The 14,121-nt window shown below is 37.5% G+C and overlaps 1 protein-coding gene across 1 annotated transcript; it reads left to right on the plus strand.

Moving 5' to 3' along the window:
* Positions 1-448: 448 nt before the first annotated feature.
* LOC149212722 (uncharacterized) lies at positions 449-7,927 on the plus strand. The gene is made up of 13 exons (XM_089388792.1): positions 449-539; positions 670-1,640; positions 2,034-2,144; positions 2,239-2,290; positions 2,429-2,497; positions 2,605-2,636; positions 5,233-5,346; positions 6,065-6,157; positions 6,443-6,664; positions 6,767-6,841; positions 6,942-7,058; positions 7,332-7,582; positions 7,798-7,927. Exons 1-13 carry the CDS (start codon positions 449-451, stop codon positions 7,880-7,882), a joined length of 2,283 nt encoding a protein of 760 aa, XP_089244918.1. The 3' UTR covers positions 7,883-7,927.
* The last annotated feature ends 6,194 nt before the right edge of the window (positions 7,928-14,121 follow it).

Here is a 14,121-nt window from a genome sequence, read left to right on the forward strand (position 1 = left end):
CCGACTTAGCATTAGTTTAGAGTTTTCTTAGTCTGTTATACGACGCTTAGTATAAAGTCTGTGCGGTGTTCTCCCCAGATAACCAAAGTCTGATTCCCTGCTGAAGCTTTCCCATCTTATTTGGCCTCTTCCCGAGGCGGAAGAGGCCCGAACATAGGTTAAGTTGATATTTACACCCAGTTTCATTATGCCTGACCGTCAACGGTCTAGTGTTAATGCTAGCATTAATTCGTTAATCTGCTGGGGTATGCGAAACTTTCCTAAGGTTTCCTGTTCGCTGTTACAAGGTTGTGCATTGGCAACTGGTGCATGCGGTGGTTCAATCGCTGTTATTATAAGAGCGCCGTCCATCAAACATTACATCAAATATTACAGTTCAAGTCTGCCGGTTTCAGCAAAGGCGTAAAAGAGTAAAGGGTTAGTGCCCGGTAACAACCTGAACCTGGTCATGTCGCTGCGCTGGAGATTGGATGAAAACGCCAGTGGTTGGGCTAGCTCTGGTAGTAGCTTTCTGTCTAGCTCACGAGAGTTGCTTTCAGGTATGGCGGCCTCTATGAACTACCCCTTTAATTTAGTTACTTTTTCACCTGCTAGAAGAACTAGATCTGGTAGCGGAGCCCTGTATCTTCACCTTCTTTCAGACAGGATTTCATATTAATTTCATATTAGTGGAGCTGCTTGCTGCTTTTGAAATAGATCTTGCTAGGAATAAAGGGCATATGAAAAACTTTCCTAGGCTGGGGCGAGTCTTACATCCGACTGGCACTGGTTCTACCCACAACTCCATTTTCAGAGATCTCATGATGCTGGAAAATCAATTGCCGCTCTTTCTTTTGCAAAATCTTTTGGAGTTGCAATTGGGTTCTAGAGCCAAGGCAGAAGAGAGGCTGTCGAGCTTGTTGAGGCTTGTGTGCCAAGAATTATCACCTTTCAGCTTCAAATTGCCCGAGGATTCAAAGCTCCATATAAACGAGAAAGGGCATGTGCTTGAGGTGCTGTATTACGCTATCGTCCCTGCTTCCAGCAATCAAAATTTAACTTCAACTGAGGAGGGGAAAGATACGGCTGATACAGAGAACATGTCAACCGTTACACAGGCTTTCAGTTTGCTGTGGAAGACTTTGTCCTCTATTAAGGTAGGTCCCTTTCGATTTCTTACAGATTTGCCTCGGCGATTGCTGAACGGGAGGCCTCTGCAATTTCTGATGAAGTTGCCCTTACATCTTCTTTCTATTATTGGGAATCTGCCTGCTCTGAGTGCTCTGAAGAAACCCTTGTCTCTTTTTGTCGATCAAGATGAGATGAAATCTGAGGAGGAGGATGCAGAGGGAGCCGAAAAGGGGGAGGGCCAAGAATCCACCGAAAAGATCATACCGCCCACACGAGACGAACTAGCTATTCCATCCGTGGCCGCTTTATCCTCTGCGGGAGTCAAATTCGTTGCTACGGACGGCGACCTCACCACAATACAATTTGATGAGAAGACTGCCACGATTTACCTCCCCAAAGTAAGGTTGGATGCCAACACGGAGGTAATCTTGAGAAATCTGGTGGCATTTGAATCTTCTGCGGCTCCGGGTGCGCTGGTTTTCACACGATACACCGATTTCATAAACGGGATGATCGACAGCGAAGAAGATGTTAGATTGCTGAAAGAGAGTTTCTGAATGAACGTGTATTCGGGTCGTGGAAATTCCTTTCTCTGGTAGCTGCAGCGATACTTTTGGCGGTGATACGGAATGTTTTTCTAGCAACTGAAGAGGGATTTATGTCTCTTGTGACAAATGCTTGGTCCACAAAACCACAGCTTGCAGCAGTTGGTTCTTGCTGTTTAGTTGGTCTTGTGTACGAGAAGACACTTTACGTTGCTAACATGTGGCCACGTTTCTTTGTGCATGCTTCTAACCGGCATATTCACTTTACTAATAATTTTAATGAACTTCAATTTATGTTTAAATATAATAAATTACTTGGTTGAAAAATAACACGGTTAATAGACGGCCAATTAATTCTTGTCTTCTTGATACAAACAGCTCACATATTGTCTTCTGAATGATCTGAAGAAATTTGACGGGCAATCCCTTTTCGATTTGGGTCATCCTCTGCTGAATCGTGTAACTGAGAGTTTCGTGAAAGCTGCAGGGGTGAGTCCTAATTAAAGCCAACACTTCTTCTTTAAAAGTTCTGTATCTATATGCTCTGTTCTTACCAGAGAGCTGAAAGTGACTTTAATGGCAGATTGGAGCAGTGCAGGCTGTATCCAGGGATTCTTATTGCACAGCAGCTGAAGGTCCTGTCACTCTCTATCTATCTCCGTGATTTTTAAAAACGAGACAAGTTTGATATGTTATAGTTGTTCAACAAACGGATTTGTTAGGAGAATTTGATGAAAACTCGGTGGTTTGTATGTTGGCTATTTTGAATGCAGGGTTTGAGAAGAAAAATACTCCAGAAATTGGTAGGCAGAGAAGGCAAACCCGTTTTCCTAATTTGGAAGGTGAGCATGAAAAATGCTATTTGAATTCTTAAATAAGAGAAGGTTCCATAGTTTGCTGAATTTCTACATGACAAAAAGTAACATCAGTGTTGTGGCATCCATCACAGGAGAGACATACAAGAAGTCTTTGGAGACTCTGGTACAGTTTCTTTCTCTATGCTTATGCTTCCTAAACAAATTGCGAATATTTATGTTATGAGATGCTAAGCCAGGAATCCAACACAATCAAACCGTGTAGGGATTGATTAATATTCATGTTCCAGCACCACGCAAATTGAACAATACTTCTCTTGAAGTCTGATCGTATTGGATAACACTTTCATAGATTGAGGTGATCTTAATAGGATAACATATTTTTGTTTACATCTTGGAGAGACCCAGTAGGAGATATTAGGATGTAAGCAAAGTCACAATTGGGTATTTTTGATATTTGTAAATTTTTTTGTCTTCTAGCCAAGAATCCTATAAACACCGTTCTCGGCCCTATCTACTAAACATGGCCTCCATATCAGGGGACTTTCTCCACATATTGACCTTCCAAGTTCCCATATTACTAGCAATAGGATTACAATGTTGACAGACAATAGAACTATTTAATGGAGTAAAAAATTACATAAAAATTTGCTCAAAAATATCTATTTAAAGCTTAGCAGTGAAGTTCTAAAACTTCCCCAATCTAAGGGCAGAGACACAAACAAACAGCTCACGTCACAGGGCTCAACCAGCATATGGTTGAACATAAATGGTCTTTTGGATTTGTACTTTTTCAACCTCTTCAATTGCTTGGTATGGTAATAGAAAATCTGTTTGTGGTCATGTGCCTTGTACCTTATTTCATAACAAGTTCACATCACAGGGCTCAAGCAACCACGCATATGGCATATGGTTGAAGATGCTCTGTGGGATTCGTACTTTTCCAAGATCTTTTTTCAATTGATTAGTACGATAATTTGTAATCTGCTTGTGCCTATATGCCTTGTGTTGTTTTCATAATTGAATTCCTAGCACATAGTCCAACCTTTCTAAAGGGAAAAGACAACAAACTTACATCACATGGCTGAAGCAGCTTTATATTGTTATGCATAGATGTTCTTTTGGATTTTTTACTTTTTCAACCACTTGTTTCAATGGCTTGGTATGATAATCTGTTATTTGTTTGTTCACATATGCCTTGTGTCTTATTCTCATAAGTGAAATTCTAAAACACCCTTAGTCCAACTCTTTTAGTCCAGGAAAAATACGACAAACAACCAGCTCACATCACAATGGTTGAGCATAGATGCTCTTTTGGATCTGTACTTTTCTCAACCTCTTGTTTCAATTGCTTGGTATGATAATATATAATCTGTTTGTGCCTATATTTCTTATGCCTGTTTTTCACAATTGAAGTTCTCAAACATCATAAATTCATGGGTTGAGTCTTTTTCTGGGTCTAGCATATGCTCTGCGGTGTCATTATCCCCCATTGCTTGTATTTTCAGAAAGTAGCATGGTAACCATTGATCATTTTGAGGTGAATTTTTGTCACTGTAATTCCAAGGTAGATTCATTTTGTGCGATTGATTGACGTAAGGTGCTAACAATTCTAAAAATTGCCACTATCTTCAATACTAAGATGATGTCCACAATTTTGATTAATATAACCTTCCTGAACGTTGATGCAAGTTAAATTAGGTTAGCTTAACATAAAGGTCATGGAAGAAACCCCAAGTCAAATTTATGTTGGGGTAGTGGTAGGATGAATGGTGAGGAAACGGATTGCTCTGTGTAGTTCAACAGTATTGGGGTATAGAGATCTGTTATTTTCCAATTCTGGGGTGAACATAAAGCAGGAAGAGGGTTTGCTAGCCTTTAACAGTGCTGAGAACATTGTTCAGATGTAGTGTATTTAAAACCACCATGTGAAGAAATATGGATGCATTTTAGGGTATACATGAAATTTGAATGCTGCTCAAACCACGGGTTAACTCTATGGCCTGGACTCTGTCTGATATCTTTGGTTTACTCGTCTCTCATAAGATCAAGGGAATTTGCAATTCATCTAAATCCATGGTCTTCATCGGGCATAAAATATTTCTTCTTTAGCTCTGTAGGAGTGGGTTTGATCTGGTAGTTCATGGCTATATGTGCCACTGCCAATTGGTAGTTACAGGACTCCGATTGCTGTATCAGTTGCAGATGCAACATAGCATAAACAATAGTTGAAATGGTTTGGCTGAGGAGCTCAAGCTTAATGTGTTTCCTTTGGTTCATATCTTCTCTAAATATCCCTTTCAGAACGAACTTTTCAACTTTGTAGTTGAATTTCTTATCTATTAGTGCGTGGTCTTAACAAATTATCCATAGAAATTTAGATCTTAGTTCTGTATTGTGGGTACATTTGTTGTGGTTGAGGTCCATATACAGTAGTCCATGTAAGTGTTGCAACTCATCGATTGAACTTCTGATCCCTCAGTGTGATAAGTACAATCATAAGCTATACTTGCCGGGATGCTACACCCTTCTTTTGTTAACACATAGAATCTGTCCTTTCTTTCATTAACTGAAGAGATTTGTATTATGTGAATTGCATTCTCCATGTCTCTGTTTTTTATTGCTTGAAATTCTGGACTCTACATCTCCTATCAAGGAATTTTTTGTTGTTTCATCTTAGCTCATTTTCTTGCTTTTGGCATTTTGAGGGTTTTTAAAGGGATTATTTTGACTGATTTTCTCATTTGTAAACTGGACCTCAGGTTGAGTGCACCATTCCTAAAGATGATGGAACTTTAGCCTCATATGTAGGCTTTAGGGTGCAACATGACAATGCACGGGGACCCATGAAGGGAGGGATACGCTACCATCCAGAGGTGAGTTTATGATCACTGATATGTAGTAACTGCTAACGATTGGCAATATCTGCATGCAAGATCTTTTATGTCCTATTAAGGCAACTACATCTATGGTTGAGTTACTTGATGTTACATCTATCTCTAGTTTGATGTTTTGGAAACATATATGGCTGTTGCAGATGCAACATAGCATAAACAATAGTTGAAATGGTTTGGCTGAGGAGCTCAAGCTTAATGTGTTTCCTTTGGTTCATATCTTCTCTAAATATCCCTTTCAGAACGAACTTTTCAACTTTGTAGTTGAATTTCTTATCTACTAGTGCGTGGTCTTAACAAATTATCCATAGAAATTTAGATCTTAGTTCTGTATTGTGGGTACATTTGTTGTGGTTGAGGTCCATATACAGTAGTCCATGTAAGTGTTGCAACTCATCGATTGAACTTCTGATCCCTCAGTGTGATAAGTACAATCATAAGCTATACTTGCCGGGATGCTACACCCTTCTTTTGTTAACACATAGAATCTATCCTTTCTTTCATTAACTGAAGAGATTTGTATTATGTGAATTGCATTCTCCATCTCTCTGTTTTTTATTGCTTGAAATTCTGGACTCTACATCTCGTATCAAGGAATTTTTTGTTGTTTCATCTTAGCTCATTTTCTTGCTTTTGGCATTTTGAGGGTTTTTAAAGGGATTATTTTGACTGATTTTCTCATTTGTAAACTGGACCTCAGGTTGAGTGCACCATTCCTAAAGATGATGGAACTTTAGCCTCATATGTAGGCTTTAGGGTGCAACATGACAATGCACGGGCAACTACATCTATGGTTGAGTTACTTGATGTTACATCTATCTCTAGTTTGATGTTTTGGAAACATATATGGCTGTGTGTGCACTGAAATTGCTATAATGGAAACCTAATATGGCTTTCTTCTTGTTTAATATCGAGCAATATGGGAAGTATAAAGCACAAGGAAAATTATGAATCTTACTTCCTTTTTAAGTTAGTAGTACTTTGAGCTATTAACATAACCCTTTTTGCAATTCATCCAGTTTGCAACAATCATTTCAGAGAATGCTATAAATAATCTATTTATCGCTGGGGTATGCAGGTTGACCCAGATGAGGTAAATGCCTTAGCACAACTAATGACATGGAAGACTGCTGTAGCTAACATACCATATGGGGGAGCAAAGGGTGGTATTGGTTGCGACCCACGGAGTTTAAGTTTCAGTGAGTTAGAAAGGCTTACTCGTGTCTTTACTCAGAAGATCCATGATTTGATTGGAGTCCACATAGATGTTCCAGCACCTGACATGGGAACTAATTCACAGGTCTTTTCCATGATTCCTATTCAAAGAGTTAGATTTATTAGCTCCGAGATTTAATACATATTTCTTCAATATCCACTATGCTTACATGGTTGATGTGAACAGACAATGGCCTGGATATTAGACGAGTATTCAAAATTCCACGGATACTCACCTGCAATTGTTACTGGAAAACCTGTTGTAAGTATATAAATCTTTATTCCAAAAGACCTCACCAACCTCTTGAGTGTATAATTTACATAGCTTTTTGATGTTAGAAAGATTCTTTTGTGATGGATAGGATCTAGGTGGATCCCTTGGCAGGGATGCTGCAACTGGTAGAGGTGTTATGTTTGCAACAGAAGCTTTATTAGCTGAGTATGGTAAAAGCATCTCAGGTCAACGTTTTGTAATCCAGGTAGATTGTTTTTCTCTTCAGCCTTTACTGTGAATGTAAGTCTAGCCGCATAAAAAAAACACCATCTTGCTTGCCTTTCTTTGAATTTACTAGTTGCACTAATTGCATCAAAGAAACTCATTACCATGCTTTTGCTTTACTCAAAGGATATCTATGGACACTAAATGAAATGAAATTGGCTGCATAAATATGGCAATAACATCAATTCGAGGGGATTGGAACCATTACAGACTGAAATACATTCTTGAACCAAAACCTCTCTGACCTTTTCAGGGTTTTGGAAATGTCGGTTCCTGGGCAGCTGAACTTATCCATGAAAAGGGTGGAAAGATTGTAGCAGTTAGTGACATTTCAGGAGCTATAAAGAACAGCAATGGCCTTGACATTCCAGCTTTAATGAAGCACACAAAGACTAATGGTGTTGTTAAAGGATTTGAAGCAGCAGATTCAATTGATCCCAAAACTCTCTTGCTTGAAGACTGTGACGTGCTCATCCCTGCTGCTTTAGGTGGTGTTCTGAACAGGTCAGTATCCATCCAATTTAAGTTTCACAAGACCATCTGGCATTTGGAAGTTGACAGGGATTTGAAAGTACTTTTTAATTCAATTGACAAAACACTGCATTGCATAGGCTACTTTGTTGAGATTTAGTTTTGATACATATATTCCATAATCACTGTTATTGCAAAGTTGGAGATGCTAATTTAGTAATTTGATTGCTACTGCGTACTGGTCACAGGGAGAATGCTAGTGAAGTAAAGGCCAAATTTATTATAGAGGCAGCCAATCATCCCACAGATCCAGAAGCTGACGAGGTGAATTAGACAATCAGTTGAAGTTGTAGAGGTTTTGGAGTAATTTGACTTCTCTCAGGCGCACACAAAGACGAAGGCAAGCTCCTAAAGCTGCTTCTGAGAAGGGCAGGGCAAATCAATGAGGATTCAAGCAATAATTTCTATGTGGAGTTCATGGGACCTCGACACAGTAAGTTAGAATTCCATTGCTTTTCTTGTTTTCTTTTGGGTTTATTAGAGACCTGGATTCTGTTAGTTATAATAGGAAATACCCCACGCCAGGGAAAATAATTTAGTAAATTAGGTTACATTGTATTGAAGCTAGAATGAACTGAGAGTTAACTGTTTTCTTTTTCTCTCGAATTATTCTAGGTGACAAGCTGAGCTACTTCAGGAAAAAATTACATTGCTAAAGTTTTACATGGATTCAACCCTATCCTCTGCTTAACGTACGATGCACACGAGCTTCTGTACAATTTGTCAGGTATGCATTAAAGGCCAACGTTTAAAAAGTTGTGAAGACAAGATTTCTTTAATCAAGAACATTTCTTTAATCCGGATATGAAATTAGACCTAAGTGTTTTTTGTTGCTAGCTGGTTACATCTGTGTGTTGAAACACATTGGCTTGTTACTCATCAATATGAGCTTAGAGATTGTGATATCATGCAAATATTCTATACCCATACGTCTTACCTATGATCTCTATTGATTCGGGATAAAGAGTGGTAAGTAATCTGATATCCATACTTGATTAGTCAGTCTTCCAACTATGTGTCCTAGACTTGAAACTAAACAGTGAATTCTCAACCATGGTGTCTTGTCACTAGATAAAAAAGAGAATGCTCAACAACCGAAACCAATAGCAAGGTCCCTTGAGAAATGAAGATCAAAACAGAGAGACTTTCTGACAGACTTTCTATGCCACCTAATTTCGCATTTACTACTGCCGCCACATGCATCATCCCATATGCCATTTGCTCCCCATGTCAGATCGCTCACTTAACGTAACGTTTTCGTTTTATGCCCATCATTAAATACTGGCCTGCTCCAATCTGATCTTCAAGTATTTCAGCTCCATTCCAAATCAATCCGTATATGTACTTATTCCTGCACCTAGATATTGACATAGATCTCCTATCTAGCCAATTGTTTATTAGAATAGCTTGGACCCAATCTACCACCAAGATTGCCCGATGTCAAATACATCACCTAATTTCGCATTTACTTCTGCCGCCACATACATCATTTCATACGCCATTTGCTCCCCATGTCATATCGATCTCTTAATTGCACCGATTGCTCACTTAACGTAAGCTTTTCGTTTTATGCCGACCATTAAATACTGCCCTCCTCCATCCGAGCTTCAATTAGTTTAGCTCCATTCACACTTAAAACCAGCTTACAAACACGTTCAACTTTTTTATAAATTGGCCTCTTCTGCACCTGGATATTCACATACATCTTCCCGCTTCACATAACATGGAATCCATTAGCATAAGCCAACTTACTCAACTCGCAGCATTGTTTCTCTTAGCACTTGTTCTCATGGCTCTTCTGATTATTGACATCGTAAAAGTCGAAAGACAAAGAAAAAAGAAACCAAAAAAACAATAACATCTCTTTTGCATTATTTTACGCATTGTCTTATTTCCCCGCTTCCTTCTTTGTTACAGATGTACGACGGATGCTTCAAATATGCATTTGGGTCAGCCATGGTGGTGCAACTCGCATTTTTTATGCTTCTATTGTCTCTGCTCAGATGCCGGACTAATGTCCTAATTGTTAGCATTCGTGCTTGTCTTGTATTCTTCACATGTTACAGTCTGTCATAAGAAATGCGTATTTTCAAGGTCAAATGTAAGCTTCACGGCGGTTTTCATGTTACTCGTGTCTTGAATTTTCTATTGCAGTTGTGTGATTTTTGGCTAGCAACATAAACTTTGCAGTTGTGTGATTTTGGGCCCCGCGATTTATGTATTACTGAAACTTGCTCATGTGACTATTTCTATTGCAGTTGTGTGATTTTGGGCTAGCAACATAAACTCGTACATTGTTTTGAAATAACTGGTGCATTTTATATTATTCGACAGCCCTCTGTGTCTAGCAGCTATGTCTGGTGCTTATGTATGGCTGCACTGGCTCTGTAAGGCTATGACTGTCTGTGTCTGGCTGTACTCAGGCGTATGACCCTCAAAAGGCGAATTGCATATAAAAAGTCTCGGAAGCTAAATGGGCTAGATAGAACTATGTGCAGGGACTAGCTGCTTCGCAGACTTTGGGCTAGCAACATAAACTTTGCAGTTGTGTGATTTTGGGCCCCGCGATTTATGTATTACTGAAACTTGCTCATGTGACTATTTCTATTGCAGTTGTGTGATTTTGGGCTAGCAACATAAACTCGTACATTGTTTTGAAATAACTGGTGCATTTTATATTATTCGACAGCCCTCTATGTCTAGCAGCTATGTCTGGTGCTTATGTATGGCTACACTGGCTCTGTAAGGCTATGACTGGCTGTGTCTGGCTGTACTCAGGCGTATGACCCTCAAAAGGCGAATTGCATATAACAAGTCTCGGAAGCTAAACGGGCTAGATAGAACTATGTGCCTGTGTCTGGCTGTATGGCTATGTCAATTACTTATGTGCATCTTGTATGACTCAGGCGTATGACCTGACTCAGGCGTATGACCCTCAAAAGGTGAATTGCAAATAACAAGTCTCGGAAGCTAAATGGGCTAGATAGAACTATGTGCAGGGACTAGCTGCTTCGCAGCCTTCCTTGTTTTTTTTTGCATTCCTTGCATTTTCAATGATATATCCGGCATCTGGTACCACGGAGGAGCCCGTAGTGGAATAATCATTTAAATAAAAAGATAGATGATTTAGTTTTTTTCATTTCTCTAGTTTTCAATAAATTTCCATTAAATAATTTTTAAATCTTATGAAGGTGAACAGCGCGAGATTTCTATGAACGCACGGCCTAATAAATATTTCGTGATCCTGAAAAATATCCGAATTCCTTTAAAATAAAAAATCTATTTTGTTGTATAACATTTTTAATTATTAAATTTTATTTTTAAAAATTAATTTATTGTTTGATTTAATAATTTTGCTATGATTTAAATTGTTTTAATTTATAATTTTTTGAAAGTATTCATTAAGATTTTGAAGATATTCTACTATGACGAGTTCAGTCTATATATTCCGGGCTTAAACATGGTGAGTGAGCGAACAAAAAATAGTATATCTTATTACTAAGAATTTTAAAATAAAATTATATATATATATATTCCTGGAAATGGATTTTTTCAAAATTTTAGTAATCTTAGTAATTAAAATGGTATACATTTATACACATTGAATTCCATTAAATTTGCATTTGTTGACTCAGTCAACTTAATATTGACTTTATATTAAGCATTAAATTTAGATGAATTTAAACAATCTATAAGATCGAAATTCAACGTTATCGCTTAAGCATTAACTTTGTTTTCGACGAACGCAACGTTAAATTTATTTAAATTACTTTTATGTTTAATGAATTTGAGATTGCTTCTCGAAAGTTGAAAAGATATTTGCCAATGATATATAAACTCCTCACGTGTGGGTGATTTTCTTTCAAATAAAAACGGCATCATATTATTGTTTATCTATATATATATATTTGAAATTATTGTTTTCACATTACGTGTATACCTTTTTTACTAAGTTTACTTCATTATTTAAAAATATGGTTTAAATTATTGTAATGTTAATATTTTTTTTAAGTTTACTTCATTATTTTAAAATATGGTTTAAATTATTGTAATGGTAATAGTAAATTTTTTACATAACAAATTATTATTTTTAATTTCTAAAATATAAATATTTTATTCTAACTCGAATATTGTTATAAATATTGATGATGATGGTGGTGGTGGTTAATGTCCACTGAGACCAAATTTTGGTCTATTGGACCTAAAGAAACGAATTATTTAGTTTGATTTTAGATTTTATTCCGATGCTCAATAAGCTTGGAGAGAAGCCTCCTCAACTCACTGTAATTTTGACAACGTAAAAGACTAGAAAGGTCAGTATTGCAACAAAGATTTTGAAATTGAGATTTAATGTGGTTGTACATAGGGCACTCTAAGAGGAAATGATTTTCATCCTCGATGTTCGTATTATCACAGAGATGGCAGAACCTTTCCATCCATGGTGTTTTAGGAACTTCCCAACAACCCATTTCACTATGGAGCTCATGAGAGTTTGTTCTAATCTTGGCTATATTAATTTTCTTCTTTGAGCTAGTTAAAACAGAGAGATAATTTTAATCTTCTAGGGTGGGGTGGATGACCTACTTATAATATCTTAATTTTCTTTTAGTTACTAAATATTTCTCACCACATTTTTCTTTGAACTTAGAAGTAACAATATTTTTAATGTTATTAATGTTTTGCAATGCAACATTCTCATCGATCTCCCAATGGTTTAACTAGGCCCTCGTGTCTTTATCCCAACCTCGTTCGAGCCTTAAGTGGTTTTGGCTAGAATTTAAAGCTAGCTTAGGAAGTCTATGGTCTTCTATGTTATTGGGTTTGTGCTTGTACAACAGAAGCCTAGTCATAGCTAGGCTCTCGATAGGGGAAAGACCCACTTCTATAAGGAGAATAGGATAGGGTGTGCTGCTTTTAATTTTGAGGTTATACGTTATAAAACGCTTCTGGATTTGCTCAATCTTTCTCCAGGATTCTCTAGAGATGCTACAACCCCAAACATCACATCCATATAAGATAACCAGAGTGACTAAAGTTTCAAAGAGGAACGTCTTTCTATTCCACCTTACGAGGTTTGTCGTCTTACAACTATTTTCAAGACCAAAATAAGCTTTCCATCCCCCATTAATCCTTTTCTCAATGCTATAATTTCAGTTGAGCTTGTGATGAATATCAATTCCTAGGTACTTGTACAAAGACACTTTCTCCAAGTCACTATTGTCATACATAAAATTAGCGTAAGTGTCCTTCTTGGATTTGATAATCATAACTTTTGTTTTGTTAGTGTTAACAATCATACCCATGGTAGAGCAAAAATCCTTAAGAATTATTAGTTGCTTATCAAGATCAGATGGGCACCTTGAAACAAGAAGAATATCATCAGCGTAGAGAAGAAGGATGATGACTATCCTAGCTAAGATCGTGCCAGCACATCCTGCTTCCTCTAAACAACCTTCTAGCTTGTTGATGTAAATGCCAAATAGGGTAGGGGAGAGGGGGCAACCTTGTTTAACTCTGATATTACACTTAATATCTTTTGATCACCTCTCATTGCTATTTAACTTGGCAATTACATTCTCTTATAACCTTATAGCGACAGCTCTCAACTCAAAAGGGACCTTTAGCTCTTCTAATATGTTCCAAAGGTTATTTCTTGGAACCGTATCGAAAGCCCTTCTAAAGTCCAGAAAGCAAAAAAAGAGATTGGATTTTTCATTGCGGCATTCCTCCACAATGATCCTAAGCGTAACGAGGTGGTTTGTTGTTGAGTTTTGCTTTCTAAAACCTGCTTAGCCTTTAGCCCGCTTACCTTCACTTCAAGCCATATGCTCAACTTCCTTTCCAAAATAATACCATATAGCTTGGCTAGCAAAGGGTTGATCTTAATTGTCCGATAATTAGAGGGGTTATTTGTATCCCCACTTTTAAAAATAGGGATAATGAGGCTTTGAGTCTATGGTTTAGGGAACCCTTGCTTGATCGCTTGATTAAAAAGCTTGTGAATGTGGGGAATGAAGACAAGACCTCCAATTTTTAAGATTTATGCCTGGTAACCTTCAATGTCCTTAGCTTTCCTATTAGCCAAGAAATTAACCCAAAAATCAATGTCTTCTAATGAGAAAACTTATTTCGTTGTGAGCAGGATTTCAAAGTTATCCATGACTGTTATGAAACCAGCTCAAAAAAAGATAGAAAAGAGAGATCCACGCCTTACAATTCAGCCTCTTCGAGGGGGCAACCTCCTTTACATTACATAAATGATCAATTCTTCGATCATTCAAATGAAAAAACCTTCTTTCTATATATAGGTTTCTAAGGAGTCACAATATAACCTAGCCAACCTAACAATAATAATATAAAGCCACGAAAATAATAACATAGGGATTCTATGGGGCACAGTAATAACAATATGGGGACAATAGGGGAACAACAATATTAATAAGGGATGCAACTACAATAGTAATGGGGTAATCACTAGTATTACAAGGACATAACATGCCCCTCTCATTTAA

The sequence above is a fragment of the Pinus tabuliformis genome, chromosome 1_1 (genome assembly GCF_031772625.1).
Source record: "Pinus tabuliformis cultivar Carrire ecotype Pingquan chromosome 1_1, CPIR1, whole genome shotgun sequence".
NCBI lineage: Eukaryota > Viridiplantae > Streptophyta > Pinopsida > Pinales > Pinaceae > Pinus > Pinus tabuliformis.